Source organism: Amblyomma mixtum, chromosome 5 (genome assembly GCF_055824585.1).
Source record: "Amblyomma mixtum isolate Tamu chromosome 5, ASM5582458v1, whole genome shotgun sequence".
Taxonomy (NCBI): domain Eukaryota; kingdom Metazoa; phylum Arthropoda; class Arachnida; order Ixodida; family Ixodidae; genus Amblyomma; species Amblyomma mixtum.
Genome location: NC_143016.1, coordinates 192,172,551 through 192,189,483, shown reverse-complemented (window position 1 = coordinate 192,189,483; position 16,933 = coordinate 192,172,551). Strand labels below are relative to the sequence as shown.

General features: G+C 45.8%; 1 protein-coding gene across 5 annotated transcripts in view; it reads right to left on the bottom strand.

Moving 5' to 3' along the window:
• LOC149345277 (uncharacterized) overlaps nt 1–16,933 on the bottom strand; it is a 215,048-nt gene that overhangs the window by 118,911 nt on the left and 79,204 nt on the right. For all 5 annotated transcript variants that reach the window (XM_089546559.1, XM_089546560.1, XM_089546561.1 and 2 more), the window contains exon 18: nt 12,584–12,656. In XM_089546559.1, coding sequence (XP_089402685.1) covers nt 12,584–12,656 — 73 coding nt within the window. The remainder of the gene's footprint in view (nt 1–12,583; nt 12,657–16,933) is intronic.

The following is a 16,933-nucleotide window of genomic DNA, read 5'->3' as shown; positions in this document are numbered from 1 at the left end:
CGCGTTGGCAGTGGACATGCTGCGCGAAATGGGCGGAAAACGCCCATGTGTGCCCATGCACTGCCTCGTCACAGCCGTGCCACGCTCTGCTCCGTTGGCGGGTAGTGCTATGAAATGTGCTGCACACGATAGGTTGTCCACGTCGGCCATGCCACTCAGAGCGTTGTCTTCCTAGTGTAAACCATCTGCTTACATAATACAATACACAATAGCCACAGCCAGTTCTTTCTGGAGATCGAGCAACGCCACTGTGGAAATGCATCGTCTGCCGGTGCTGCTAAACGAGCTGCCTGAGCAGAGGCTCAGAGCCACGGATGCAAGGATCAAGAGGTGTGTGCTGCCAAAGTGGAGGCTAAGCGAGAGAAGCTGCCGAGAGGACCCTGCCATTCGCACCACTGAAGCACAAGCTCATCGCCACGACCAAGAGGACCAAGGAGATCACGGTGCCGAAGTAGAGCCTAGGCGGCGCCTTCGAGAGGACCAAGAAGGTCACGGTGCCAAAGTAGAGCCTAGGCGGCACCTTCGAGAGGACCAAGGAGATCACGGTGCCGAAGTAGAGCCTAGGTAGCACTTCGAGAGGACCCTGCCATTCGCACCACCGAAGCACAAGCTCGTTGTCCCTGCCGAGAGGACCCTGCTGTTTGTGCCACCGAAGCACAAGCTCATAGCCCGTGCCAATAGGACCCTGCCGTTCGCGCTACCGAAGCAAAAGCTCATCGCCCCTGCTGACACGACCCTGCGATTCATGCCACCGAAGCACAAGCTCGTCGCCACTGCCGATAGGACCCTGCGGTTCGCGCTACTGAAGCACTAGCTCGTCACCTCTGCCGAGAGGACCCTGCAGTTTGCGCTATTGAAGCACAAGCTCATCGCCCCTGCCAAGAGGACCCAGCTGTTCGCACTGCCGAAGCAGACAAAGCTGCGCTCAAATTTCACACTGAGGAGTATCGTCCTTAGAAATTTTTTTAAGCCCCATGTCAATGAGCAGGTGCACTTCCAAGTATAAGCACCTTTTAGTCTGTGAGGGACAACGCTTGGCACATGACGTGCACAGTGCCAAGACCTGTACCAGTGTAGGCGGGATAGTGCCCTGCCTTTCCCGCTCTGGCAAGAGAGCTTTCGCTCACGTGCTCTCACAAGATCGCTTCACTACAGCTTTGCACGAAGGTGTGCAGAAGCCATCTTGTGGGGGTGCGCTTTCGCGTAGAAGCACTTTATACAATGTTTTCTTAGTGCCGCAGGGATGCCCTGTGGGTGCCGTTACACGAGGGGGTCACAGTGGTTTGCAGTCGCTGTAGTAGATCATCTTAACCTAAGGAGATCCGGAACAGTTCATCTTAAGCGGAGTTTATTTAAGAACATCGAGTCCTATGGCAAACCAACGAAACTGTCTCACTTTTATTTTACCTGACGATTCATCTCAACTGAGTTCATCTTAAAGGGCGTCTACTGTACATAGCCTGTCCTGTGCCAGCTGTAGCCGCTTTATCATCATCATCATCATCATTTATTTACCCTTAAGGGCCCTTGGCTTAGGGCATTACATAAGGGGGGGGGGGGGGGGGGAGATCGTTTCATAATCAGTGGTCAGTAAAATCAACAAGAAATACAAAGTACAGGGTTCATGGTCAACATTAACATTATCAAAATATTAACATGAGAAAGACACAGCAGCTCAAGAACAACTTGGAAGAGATAAGAAAAAAAAAAAACAAACACATGCACACACTCAAAAACACGACAAAATAACTCAGCCCTTGAAATGTGATGATAATAACTGCCTGAATTTATTAGGTTCTCTTTCAATAACTATGAAATCGGGTAAGTCATTCCACAGTGTAATGGAGCTAGGTAAAAAAGATTTATTAAATGAGTTTGTGGAGCCGTGTATGCGCTGCAGACTTAAAGAGTTAAAAAGTCGTCGTGAGGTGCGAAGCGGCGGGCACAATACAGTTTCTTAGCTGTGGGAAGGTGTAGTACAATTTGTGAAACAAACAGAGCTGTGAAATTTTACGCCGGAGTGCCAGGGGTTGCAGATCAAGGGATGCCTTGATAAGAGTTACACTGTGTTGTCTGCCGTACTGCGATGTGATAAAACGGGCCGCGCGATTTTGGATGGCTTCAAGCTGATCGATTAGATATTTTTGATGGGGATTCCAGATCGCCGAGGCATATTCGAGTTTGGAACGGATGAATGTTACGTAGGCGAGTTGTCGGACAGAATGGGGTGAAAAAGCAAGGGATCGTCTGATAAACCCAAGCATTTTGGAAGCTTCTGTACAAATTTTTGCAACATGCTCAGACCAGGTTAGTTTGTTGTTTATGATGATTCCAAGCTACCTGTATGATTCTGTTTCAGAGAGTGGTGTGGAACTTAATGAACACTGATAGCTGAGGTTATTTCGCTTTCTCGATACTGTCGAACCCGGATATATCGAATTCGAAGGGGATCGGAAAATAGTTCGATATAGCGAAAATTCGATATACAGATATAGGCTAAAACTGCACTCCCGATCATAACAAATTGTGGCTTACCGTTCGGAACAGCCGCGAATCACATAGTATGGGCACGTAATGTGAAAGCGCTTTATTTCGCGGAAAAAAAATCACTAATTTTGGGCTGCTTTTTCCCCTGGGAAACGAAGTTCAAAACACTGGTCTCGATCTTCTCGAGACTGTCCAGGTGCGAGAGCACAGTGCCTTCCATTTCGCCGCAACAGCGCCGAATCAGGCTAACGCTGACGCCAGTTCAGTGGCTGCGCACGGACGCGTTTCTTCGACAACACAGTTGCCCTTGTCGTCGCTGGAGTCGGCGTCTTGAACGCCAGTTACCGCTTGAACTTCGCTGTCAGCGTTAAAGTCCTCAACAGTCACTTCGGACGGAACGGCGCCGAGAAAATTGGACAAGTCGCGAAACGCGTCGTCCAAGAACACATCGTCATCTAAATCTTCCGGACATTCATCTCCGGCCACTTCAAGGCCTGCCTTGCCAAAACAGTTGGCTACTGGGGCCTGCTTCACGTCGCGCGTTGAAACACAGGCACACACAAAAAAAAAAAAAACACGCGAGGCGCAGATGGAGCGACAAGAGCGAAGCCTATGCGAGCGGCAGTCAACGCGGCTGCGAAGGAACGACAGAGGGAAAAGAAAGAGCAGGGAGAAAGATCGGCGCTTTGGGCTTCGTTTTTTTTTTTTTTTTTTTCTGAGCTCTCTCTTTTCCCCAGACCCACGATGTGCCCACGAGCGACCGTTTTCTCTCTCTGCCTTTCCCCAAGAAGCGTGGCTTAGAACCGGCGCCGCGCGTCTCCATGCCGCACTCTCTCTTCGCTAAATGACCTTGACGGAGCACACGCCGGCAATACAGGAGGAGCGGGAAAGCTCGCGCCGGAGGGGGGGGGGGGGGGGGGGGGGGGGCGCGAAATCGGGGAACAAAAAAAAAAAAGGGTCCTGCGCCTGCTGACTGACTGCGGAAATGTTCTCCGCTGAGGCGGCTGAGGACCGGACAGGAATGTCTTTGGGGAAAGCGCACCATCCAGGGGCGCGGCGCGGCGTTCGATATATCCAATGTCCGGCGAAAATGGAATTCGATATACAACGCAACTGTCCTATACTTTTACATAGTATTTTCAAGGGGGTAATCTGTGTGTTCGATATAGCCAATAATTCGAAATATGCGGGTTCGATATATCCGGGTTCGACTGTACATGCATGAACTTGCATTTCGAAATGTTCAGTTGCATGAGCCATGATGTACACCAGGTTTCTATGAGGTTTAAGTCGCGTTGAAGCAGAGTCTGATCATCGGGAGTAGATATGCGGCGGTAGAGGACACAGTCGTCTGCGAAGAGACGGATACGAGATGATATGGCATTGGGAAGATCATTTATAAATATGAGAAAAAGGAGTGGTCCTAGCACCGATCCCTGAGGGACACCAGAGATGACTGTGGTACTTGACGATCTATGGTTGCCTATTAGTGTACATTGTGAGCGGTCGCGGAGAAAGCAGTCAATCCATGACAGGATTAAAGGGTCGATGTGGAGGCAGGAGAGTTTTGTCATTAAACGCCGGTGTGGAACGCGATCGAAGGCTTTGGAGAAATCCAGGTAAATGACATCGGTTTGAAAAGAAGAATCTAAGTTTAAGTGAAGGTCTGTAGTGAATTCGAAGAGCTGGGACTCGCAAGAATGGCCTGACCTAAAACCGTGCTGTTTTTCATAAAAGAAAGCATTATTGTCGAGGTGTGATGCGATCTGCGAATATAATATGTGCTCCAGTAGCTTGCATGGAATGGATGTTAACTCTTTCGCTAACGCGCCATAGGCCATCGATCGCATATGATCGATTCAAATCGCCCGCGCAAAAAGCTAATTTTGGGGAGTCGTGTACGTGCTCCGCCATCTAGCTAGCGAGCTCAACAACTGCTCTTTCGATTGCAGCCTTGGTTTCAGTGTTTTGACATGAGGGGGCGCCCTGAAAGATAAAACTTTGAACGGCCGCAGCGGCGTCAGCCGGAGAAAATGGCGTCCGCGTCGCCGCGCGCTCCTCGAAAACGAAATCTGACATCGAGTACGTCGGCCGGTTTCCGTTTCGTTTTTTGAGACGAAAGCAGCGGTTATTAGTCGGGCAACAATGTACAAACGTTGGATTTCGGTTTCGACAGCGAGAGTTCGCCTCGGGAGCCTGGAACGTCAGCGCGTACTTGCATGTAAGTTCTGTTTTCGTTCGCTGTGGGTTTTCTGCGGTTCACTCGGTTTGTAATTGATGAGAGTGGTTTATTTTTGTGCTTCAGGGTCTTGACAACGTATGGTGAAGGCAGTTTGCCAAATGCTCAAGGTCGCGTCGCGTTTTTCAACCAAGACGACAGCTAGGTGTCCATATCGGCACATCGCTGCGGAGCGGCGCTCGGAGAGTAGCTCGACTTCGACTTTTTTTTTATGCTCTTCACGGCGGAAATGGTGAAGACTGTGTGTGGAAACACTAATAAGTATGCATGGATGAAGATTTTCAGCAAGTTCGGCATGACGGCTCATGGGAAGACGTGAATCTGTTGGAGATGCTGATGTTCATTGGAATCATCATATACATTGGAATTGTTGACCTGCAGCGACTTTATTTCTACTGAAATACCAGAATAAGCTATTCTGGCCCTCTTCCATCAAAAATCATTTCTCAAAATTGATTTTTCGCTTTTTTGTTTGTTTTTTTGCACGTAATGGACCCGGATGATTCAGTGGCGGCAGCATCTATTGGGAAGACTTGGAAAGTGTCCTGGCTTTCGAACCGCATCGCTAAAATTATTTCATTGATTCTGATGTTTTAGAGCTTGCCTAAAATGCCAAATTTTATTAGCTGGCTTTCAGGGAGCAGCTCATTGAAGAAATCTTCGGGTATGATGAGGGAAATGAAGTCCACGCTCCCAATCCTCCCATAGAATCCATTCAACACCAATCGAAAAAAAATTAAAAAAGAAGAAACTGCAAGCTCGGCTATCAGAGAACAAGGGAGGAACAAAGATAAAACCTTATGTGAAGCACCTGTCAGTCTACCTCTGCTTCACATCTTCACCCCTGATTGCTCTTCACAGTGGCACCACAGTCATGACCCCTGACTTGACAGGCCATGGAAAGTGCAGTAAATTTTTCTCATAGCTGAAACTGTGAATAATGACAGCTATAAACATGTGCAACAGTTCGTATATTCATGTTTTCCTCTAATCAAGTTCTGGCTTAGTGCAGCCGGTAATTTTTGTTTTTGCAATATACTTTTTTTGTGTTTATAGCAAATTTCACAAACAAATGTTCATTTACTTTCGCACACACAACTCTTCTGTTTGTTTCATTCAGAAGTGTAATTAATAAGCTACAATTTCATGCATTGCAATATGTGCTGGGTGTATTAGTTCTTGTGAAAACAATTTTTCTTTCCGTACACTCCAAATCGTCCATTTTTCTGCGGTAGCGAAAGAGTTAATGAAATTGGGCGGTAATTAGAAGGGTCGGATCGGTTGCCTGCCTTAAATACTGGAGTTACTTTACTAGTTTTCCAGTCATTTGGTATTTCACCATTTGAAACCGACTGCTGAAAAATAATTTGCAAAATACGGCTAGAAATGCTCACAGTTCCCTTTAATATTTTTGCAGTTATGTTGTCTGGCCCAGGGGCGCTTGACACTTTAAGGTTGTGATGCCCTCATGGGCTATGAAAGCTGGTGGCATTTGGGAAAAACTAGTGGCAGGTATTGAGGGAATATGGAGAGCAGGTTCATGCGTGAATACGGAGGAAAAATATGAATTCATGACATCTGCGCGCTCATTCTCAGGGACATGTAAGCCGTCTTGGTTAATCAACGAAATGTTTTGAGTACGGTTTTTGCAAGGAGTGACCAGATTCCAGAATTTTTTCGGGTTGACGCGCATTATGTTTCCAAGATCTTCGTGAAAAAATTTCTTTTTAGAACGCCGTAGTAAGGTAATGTATTCATGTAGGCACCTGCCGTACATTTCCCATTTTTCAACTGAATTCGTATGCTTGGCCGCACGATAGAGGCGCTTCTTTTTGTTTGCTAACTGTCGTAAGGCATTGCTATACCAGGGCTTGTTACAATCACCACGTATGCAGATAAGAGGGACATGTGTTTCGACAAGGGATAAGATTTTGTTCTTGTAGAGCAACCAGTTTTGTTCTACTGATCTAGAGAGTGCGGCTTGGTGGAAAAGGTGGAAAAAAGTTTCTAACTCGAAGTTAATAGCGCGAAAATCTGCTTTACTGTAGTCGCGAATGTACTTTAAGGAGCGTTGCTTGGTGTGGATGGGAACGGCAAAATTGAATACAAGCACCTCGTGATCGCTTAGACCGGTGATGCTTGTTAATGACTCAATTAACTCAGGTTTAGAAGCGAGAACAAGATCGAGAATGTTGTCACCACGAGTAGGCACTTTAACTGTCTGGACCCTGCAAACTTTTTAATCTTGACACTATGCTTGCCTTTTCTTGGAATCGGTTCTGTTACCCTGAGGGACCCCCACTTATCTTGTCTTTGCATTACAGTGGAACCCCGATTATGCGCCCCCTTTCATGTGATGACCCGCATTTTATGAACAATTGACGTGAGCCCGGCGAATCTCCCATTGGTTAAAAGCCTTGATTATATGACAGAAAAATATGCACGCCCCGCTTTGTATGACGACCGGTGGGAATGTTGGTGACAGCTGGTGTGTCAGCGACCGCATATAGTTGCAACAAAGCACCTGGCCGATGTTGCGTGTCGCCATTGATAGTATGTCACGTTACTGTGCCGTGATGTGGTGCCACTGCTTTCACTGATATCAGTTCCCAAGGCTCTACATCAGCAATTATAATGAAACGTCTCAATCATGAGAAAGTACATTTAAGAACTCTTTGGAGCTGAATTAAGGGGGGACGAGGGCCTTAGAACTAACTTTTTTATTTATGGCCAGAGTCTCATGAAATATTGCACCCAGATGCGTTTTTATCTTCCGATTTCAAATATGTAATCATAACTGAGCTGGTGGTCTTAGATCTTACAAAGTCTAGAATGTAATTAGGTAATTTCTTACACAGCTTTAATGCATGCATCAACCGCCACCTTTGCTCTTACCCACGCTATTTCGGGACGAATCCTGCTGCAATTGCTTAAGGGGGGACGAGGGTCTTAAAACTAACTTTTTTTATTTACAGCTGGAATCTCATGAAATTTTGCACACAGGTGCATTGTTCTCTCCAGATTTCAAATTTTCAATTTGAAATCTGACCACCAGACCACCAGCTCCATTGAGACCACCAGCTCAATTTTAATTGAGCTGGTGGTCTTAAATGTTGAAAAGTCTAGAATGTAATTAAATAATTTCTTACGCAGGTTTAATAAACTCTCTCATTGCATTTTGTTGCTTTTATTTACATGCATTGATAGCCAGAGAGTTCCCATACCCGATGACATTCTTCGTTTTTCTCTAAAGGCATGTCATCCTGACATACTATGTCGAGAGTAAAAGGTCGCAGTATTTGTCACTGCAACTCGTTAAGCTAATTGTAAATTGCTATTTATATGTGGCCTAAACAAAAAAATAAGAATGTCATCGGGTATGGGAACTCTCTGGCTATCAATTCATGTAATTAAAAGCAACAAAATGCAATGAGAAAGTTCATTAAAGCTGCGTAAGAAATTACCTAATTACACTCTAGAATTTAAGGTAACTTTTGATCTACGACCACCAGCTTAATTATGACTATATTTTTGAAATCAGAAGAGAAAAACACATCTGTGTGCAAAATTTCATCAGAGTCTATCCACAAATAAAAAGGTCAGTTTTAAGACCCTCGTCCCCCCCTTAAAATATATATTCAGCGTTTTTCAATTCAAACCTTCACCAAGTGTGACCTTACATTACAGAAGAAGCCCGTAACAAGCTTTTTATGCCCTCCAAACTTGATGTCTCAACACCTTTAACAACACAAATGCAGTTTCCGCCCGTTTGTGCATTGGTGAACTGGGTAAGAATGGAGGCAAATAAGCACAAGGTTGACCCCTCGCCACTGTTGTCGTTGAGAGTAATTTTTTTTGTTCCTTAAAGCATTAGGTTTTCTTGGTGTACCCTTCCATTTCGTGCTGTCCACAAAGCAGACCTTGGCAGCCCACTAAGATGCTGTGCGCCCTTGGCAGGAGCATTGGTAGCAGTGGCAACATGCATGGAGATACCCAAGTGCATAGCGGAATAAATGGGTGCTTTATTTTTTTTCCCTCTTCTTTTGATAGTCCAGGTATAACAATAATCGGTTATAACCGATTATTGATTCTTCTCTTGATTCTCTTGATTCTTGTGTGCGGGGATGTTGAGCCTAATCCAGGTCCCGGACAGAAGGAAACATTAAGCTTAATCCTGGAAGAATTGCAGGAAATGAAGGCAAGCAACGAGAGTCGCGATGCAACCCTTTCTGAGATAAACTCAAAGCTAACAAAGCTAGACGAGGTTCTGGAATTATGCAAAGCTAACGAAGGAAGGATACGGCAACTTGAGGAATCGGTAAAGCATTTGCAAAAAGCCTTGGCAGCGCAAAGCAAGAAGATGGTGGATTACGAGGACCGCGCTCGCCGGAACAACGTTGTAGTGTTTGGTGTAAAAGAAAGCCCAAAAGAAACGAGAGCTGATTTAGAAGAAAAAGTCCTCCAAAAAGTATGTCAAGATAAACTAGGCGTCTCGGTGAGCACAGTTGAACGGATCCACCGAATTGGCAAACCCCATATGGATAGCCCTCGTCCAGTAATTTTTCGCGTGTTTAACTACAACGAAAAGCATGCAATATTTCAAAACTGCTCCAAGCTCAAGGATTCTGGGGTGTCGGTGTCGCACGATTACTCATACGTCACACAACAGAAAAGAAAGAAATTGTGGCTGTCCTTTGAAGACGATCGTCGCCCTAACGATAAAGCAAAGCTGGTTCATGACAAACTGCTGATAAACGATGATCTTTACGCGTGGGACGATGAAAAGAACTGCAGGGTGCTGTTGCGTAGCACGAAGCAGCCGGAAGAGCCATGACGCCTTGATAACGAGTTGACTGAGCAGAAAGATTTTCGCCTTATTTGTTTGAATGCGCGGAGTGTGTGCAATAAGCAGGAACTTCTTGAGCATGCTTTACTTTCTTACGATCCCCATGTAGTGGTTATCTCTGAAACTTGGCTGCAGCCTCATGTGCTTGACAGTTGCATTTTCCCACCTTCTTACACTGCTTACCGTAGGGATCGCTTATCGAGGGGAGGCGGAGTTGCGATTCTGGTTAAATATGGATTATCATCTCATGCTCTGCCTCCCATCGACAGTGACCATGAAAGTGTGCTGTGCCAAATTGACTTTTGTGGTAATCCTATTGTTATCGTTGGTGTCTACCGGGCGCCCGGAGTTCACCATGACTTTATGTTAAAACTTTACGATCAGCTAGGTAGATACCGAAGAGATAACATGATAATAGAAGGTGATTTTAATCTTCCACATGTTGACTGGGAATCGCTGACTGCTGGCACACATGAAGTACCAAGTGCAGACACTCTCCTGGACATGCTGTTAGCTTATAATCTTAAGCAGGTGGTTCTAGCCCCCACTCGTGTAACTGAATCATCAGCTTCAGTGTTAGATCTAATCCTCTGTCCAAATAGCATAACAAACTGTACTACCGAAGTGCATGATGGAATCTCGGACCATAAATTGGTATTTTTTTATTGCTCACTACCACGCCAATCCCTGAAGATTGCTTCTAGGATCGTAACGGTAAAAAATTTTGCTTTAGCGGATCATTCTACCATTGTTTCCTATTTAGAAGATTCATTGCAATCATTCGATAGTGGTGACGCTAATGCACTTTGGGTAAGGTTTAGGACTCTCTGTCACTTCTGTCTGCATAACTTTGTTCCAGATAGAAAAAAGAAGGTAGATAGGAGAAGCCCCTGGATAACCAGAGATATAATTCACGTTAAACGTAAGCTGAAACGATATCGGAGACAGAAAAGCACTGCCATTTCTGTCATTAGCAGTCTAAAAGCTACCCTTGCTTCACAGTTACAAGAATCAAGACAGCGCTACTTTGGTGAGACGCTTGGTCGTTTCGTGACTGAAAATCCCAGTAAATTTTGGCAGTTTCTCTCAAACAAAGGAAGTAGAAAACTTGACAAGATTACCGTCAATGATTCTACCGTTACAGATAAAAAGGAGATAGCTGATGCTTTTAATACTTATTTCCAAAGCGTTTTCACTAAATCTAACACTCCGTTAAACGATCGTTGTCTGAACAGTCTCGAAAGAAGTGTCACTATTAGCAGAGAAGGAATAGTAGAACTACTCCTGCGGCTAGACCCCAAGAAATCCCCCGGCCCCGATAATATTCCCACTACCTTTCTTAAAATGTACGCTGAAATACTAGCCAAGTTTTTGATAATAATATTTAATAAGTCTCTTGAGTCGGGTACAGTACCAGATGAATGGAAAATTTCTCGCGTGGTTCCAGTTTTTAAAAGCGGCAGCCGACTACAAGTTGGTAATTACCGCCCTATTTCATTGATTTCCACCTCCTGCAAAGTGCTAGAACACGTACTCACCAAATACCTCAATAATTATTTAGACCACACGGGAATAATGACCAAAGCGCAACATGGCTTCCGTCGAGGATTCTCAACTACAACACAGCTAGTGGTCACTGTAGATGAACTTGCTAAAGTGCTTGATTGCGGTGGCCAGGTCGACATGATTTTTTTAGATTATTCTAAAGCTTTAGATAGAGTACCTCATAATAAACTAGTAATAAAAATGAAATTATTAGGCATTCCGGATCAAATAATAAATTGGGTCACATCATACTTATCAAAGCGAAAGCAGTTTGTCGACATCGATGGAGCCACCTCTCGATTCTTAGAGGTTTACTCAGGTGTGCCTCAGGGATCGGTTCTGGGTCCAGTACTATTCAATATCTATATAAACGATCTCCCAGAAGCTCTCGATCCCTGTGTGTCCGTAAAGCTGTTTGCGGATGATTGTATTATATTTAAGTCTATCAAATCTGTGTCTGACCAGCTTACTTTGAATGCAAATCTACAATATTCAGCTAAATGGTGTAATGAATGGGAAATGGTTATTAACTTTGACAAAACAGTTTCTCTTTGCGTCTGTAAAAAGACCACGCAACATAATTTTTTATACAACATTAATAACATTGCAATCAGAGCTGTAAAAGAATATAAGTATCTAGGTGTCACAATAACGTCACGGCTCAAATGGACGAAACACATCGAAAATATATGCTCCTCCACCCGCAAAAAGCTAGCATTTCTGAAGCTTCCGATGAGCGGTTGCCCTAGTGCCCTAAGACTGAAAGCATATAAATCTATTCTAAGGCCCAGTCTCGAATATGCCTGCATTGTATGGGACCCCTACACGGTAGATGACATCCAAAAACTAGAAAGAATGCAACGTCTTGCGGCACGATTCATTTACAACCGTTACAGGCGCCTAGACTCTCCTTCCGCCATGTTGAAACTCGCAGACTTAGAACCACTGGCAGATAGAAGGAAGAAAGCCCGTCTCAACTTCCTTCATTCATTATACTTTTCTCGACTTGGTATCCCACCTGAAAATTACATCGTTAATGATTCCACACGAGCCTCGCGCCATAAGCATGCCCTTAGCCTGAAACCTATTTTTGCACGCACAGATGCCTACAAGTTTTCTTTTTTTCCGAGCACAGTTTCTCAATGGAATGCTCTACCGGAGAACTCTCCGTTGTTTTGTAATCATTCTTGATTTTCACTGCTGGTTTAGTAGCTGTGCTGTAACCGCGTTCTCAATTGTACTTTTGCGTTGCTTGTTTTGTTGTATTTATATCGTTCGTTACTATCGCACCTGTTTTGCTTTTCCCTCCTGTATGTATTTCCCTCTCCTGCTTGGACATACAGCATGTCCGCAGTATTCAATAAATAAATAAATAAATAACGACTGAATTTTCCAGTTTTCTCAATACTGTGATAAGTGGACTGCACTGTATGACATGAAGCAAAAAAAAAATGGGACACACTCACTGCTGGCTGACAAATTCTGGGATGGGCCTGCGGCTGCTAGTAGGTCACACACAGCGTCCACATAGCCCACGTCCTGCATAGGAAAAGAGAGGCCATTCCTCAGCTGCCCTGGTGCACGACAGCACTGTGCTGGGTCAACGTCATTCCACAGCGGCTACCCAGAGGTCAGCATACAGCTGTGGAAGGAAGATGCGTACTACAAAACAATTATTTCATCAACCATGGTAGCGCTGCACATCACATGAAACAATGAGTATAATCTCAACTTTTGGAGACTAATGGACCGCCCTCCTTCGCAAAGAAGTGCGAAACCGCATATTGCTACGAAAGCCGCAAGAAAAGACCACCAATGACCAAGAATAGCAAGAAGACCTCTCTCCTTGGGCTGCTGCGAGTGAACTTTTCATGGAGGGTGTCATGGACACATTCGAGCATTCCAGGCGCCACTGGTAGCGCACCTGCGGAAAGTGGCTTCACAGCTGATGGAAACGCACAATAGGCATCATGGAAGCTCTTTTGGGCACTTTTCTTGGCACACAGCAACCTACCACAGCAGCTGAAAAGGACACCACACAGAGAAAGCACTCATCAAAAGAAACCCAGGCAAAGGGCCAGGCAGCCAAGCAATGCTACATTCAAAAGGTCGCCAAGGGCTAAAACCCTGGGGCCTCCTAAAGACGCGAATACGGTGCTCAACTTTGAAAGCCTTTTTCTTTATACTCCTTTTCTGAGCTGTTGCTGAACTTGTGGAACATATTTCTTCACAGCTGTTCTGTCCATTATGACCCCGTGTGTTTTGGTGCACTCCCAGAGCAACACTAAATATAATGACAATCTTAGCTGTTGAGGTGTTTGATTAATTGTGAAATCTTGGGTAGTAATATTTGATTCGTAATCTACACATCTATGCCCACTACCCAACAAAAAATAGCTACTAAAGGTTTATGTTCAGGGAAAAAATATTCTAAGACTGTCATGGCACCTAGCAGACATTCAGAAATACAGCGAATGTTGAACCAGTCTTCTATCACATTCTGTCAAGTATGCAGGCTCTCCACAAATGGGAAAAAAAAACAAATAAATAAATGTAGAAGAAGTTGTGGAGATAAGCTGAAATTAGTGGAGATAAGCTGAAACAAGCAAACGTCCTTCTGATCAGAAGCACCTTGGCTACTTGGACTTGCTATGATTGTAAGCTGCAGCTTCTCCGAGCCGTCAACGTTGCAGCAAAGAAAGCACTGTCACTCGTTCCTTGCTTTTCTTGCCGCCCTGGCATGCCTGGCCTTTCCCGCACAAAGTCCTCTCCAGTTGCAGATTGTAGAAGAGGCCCGCCTTGTCAAAATTAAATATGTTGCGCGGCGCGTACCCTGAAATCAGAGCCAGCAGCGTGTTCAGCCAATCGTCGACAGCTGACTCGTACACTTTCTTTCCTTCACCACAGACAACTGTACAGAAGTCCGTGCCTCTCTTTAAATCTGTGCAGCCATCCCCCAGAAGCCTGGAAACCTTCAATTCCAAGAGAAAGTGCGATGTTGCCAGACTTTTCTCGCAGTACCTTCCTGTCCACATAGATGCCGGCCACTGTGACTTCACAAAACCATGTCAGCAGGATCTCTTTTAGCTTAACATGCATCACCGTCTTTGCCTGCTTCACGCTGACATCGAAGTTCTGAGCGTTCTTCAAAGTAACACCTCGCTGCCGCCCAAAAATGGTGCGGAGCATCAACGGTGCCAGCACTAACTCTTTTGCCAAGTCGACATGTTTCTTCGGTGGGTTTTTGTCGACCTTCTTGAGTGCATCAAGCTTCTGCTTAAAAGAAAGAGTCTTCCGCTTCTGCAACATGTCAAAAGCGAACGCTTGCACAGCTTGTGTCTTTGTCATGTTTGGGCAGACCACGCTACACTTGGCGAAACGGACACTGCAAAGACGAACAAGGAAAATGGACAGGCGCAGCCAGCGGCCTCCTCGCCAGCAGCTCCCAGATAGGCCAATGTACAGCCAGCAGGTAAGTGCTGTAGCACTGTTGGGCATGTGACTCACCCTGACTCGTTGGGATGCTACAGGCAACACGTTGTAGCGCGAGCTCGTTGAGACTAGCGAAACGGAGGGGAGTAGAAAGGGCCAACGGCAGCAGCTGGTACCCTCTGCGTGGGCTCGCTTGCATGTGCGGGTGGTTGGTTGCATGTTCATATCATGCGTGCTGCTGGCTTGCAAAATTGTTCGTATAATGCTTAATCGTAATGCATTCTGTAGAATGTACACTGTCCAGGACACTTCGTACCATCTCAAAGTTCAGATCAATCGTAATCATATCATCAAGATTCTACTGTTTTAAGTATGTAACATATTACGGAAGCATAAGGATAAAAAAAACAGCACGCTTTGCACTGCGTTGTTTGAAGCGGGTCGTCGGCCATCTAGTTCACAGCACATGTGATATGTGGAAACGCCCTCTTGATATGTGGAAACGCCCTCTTGCCGAATTTCGTACAAGGTGAAGCCTAATGGCATTGGAATGCAATTGGTCGACACGAGATAAACGACGGCGAAAAAGGGAACAGGACCTTTGTACTGATTTTCCTGGCACTTTAAACTCCATCGTAAGACAAATGGGCCAGATATTCTGGATTTACCACGGTCTAATTTATGAATGCCAGCGTGGTACATGATCGCGAGTACAGTCAAATCCCGTTACAACGAACACCACATTAACGAACATTTCAGATTAACGAACTTTTAAGAAATCCCATGCCGACTGCTTATAGTTTCAAATGTAAAAATATTTCACTACTACGAACTTCAGAATAACGAACATTTCAGAATAACGATCGTTATTTAATTTCCATGTCATGTTAACAACACCTCAGTACTACGAACTCATATCCCAAAATGCGAGGATTCTTAGATTTCAGTGTATCCGTCACGGCAGCCGGAGCTCCAAGCTAGCAGACGACGCAGTGCGAAGAGCAGGCGCCTTGCAATTTGCTTCCCGCAAAAACCTGAGATGGCGCGGGAGGAGAAACATGCGGGCGGAGACTTTTTTTTTTTCCTTCTCCGTTGCGGTACGCATCACGTTTTTCTTGCTTGTTTTTTCAGTTGTTCGCGTGCTGTCACCCGTGTCAGGCCTGTCCATCTTGTTTTTCTTCTGGTTTTTATTGTGTTCGAAGTGCGTGCCGGCGATCGCGTTGCCATGAGCTCAACAACTCCAACCACGCGGAAGAAGCGAAAGCAGTTTTCTTTGAGTGAGAAAGTAGGCATTCTTCGCGAGATAGAAGACGGGAAGAAGCAATCCGTCGTGGCTAAAGAACGTGGAGTGGCGCGGTCGACGATCGCCACGATTCTCAAAGATAAAGAGAAAATCTTTAGGCACCAGCAAGAATCTCAGCTTACCCCATCAAGGAAGCGACTGCGGCTTGGCGATTTCCAGAATATTGACGCAGCAGTGCTGACTTGGTTTAAAGACGTGAGAGCACAGAATGTGCCCGTGTCAGGCCCAATGCTGCAGGAGAAGGCGCGGCAGTTCGCTGCAATTCTTGAGGTTACCGGCTTCGAAGCGTCTTCTGGCTGGCTCCACCGTTTTCGCCAACGAAACGGCGTAACCTGGCAGTCTGTGTCTGGCGAGGAGAAGGCAGCAGATGAAGCAGCAGCAGCCACGTGGAGGGAGGAAAGCTTCCACGAAATGGTCAAGTCTTACGCAGCAGCTAATGTTTTTAATGCAGACGAGACTGCCTGCTTTTATCAGCTGCTCCCGGACAAGACAATGCATTTTAAAGGAGAACAGTGCAGAGGCGGCAAAAAGTCGAAGCTTCGCGTCACCATGCTGTATTGCTGCAATGCAGATGGCACTGAAAAGTTGAAGCCTCTGGTGATCGGGAGGTTTTCGAAGCCGCGCTGCATGAAAAATGTAGTGTCGCTGCCGTGCCATTATAGGGCGAATCAGCATGCCTGGATGACCCGCGAGCTCTTTTCCGAGTGGCTGCTGACGGTAAACGAGAAGATGAGGAAGGAGGGGAGGCACATTTTGATGATTGTCGACAATTGCTCGGCGCACATTGTCAACATACGGCTCACGAATGTGCGTCTCGAGTATCTGCCGCCGAACTGCACGTCAGTACTTCAGCCACTGGACCAAGGAATAATAAGGAGCGTGAAGTCGCACTTCCGGAAGCGCCTTGTTCAGCGGCTGCTCATCAACCTGCGCCTGCAGCGCTCGACAGCCATCAACGTCCTACAGGCTGCGGAAATGCTGACAGGCGCATGGTGGAGCGTCACGTCCACCACCATCCAAAACTGCTGGAAGAAGGCCGGCCTGACGATCACAGATGGCCAACCACAAACCGATGAACCGG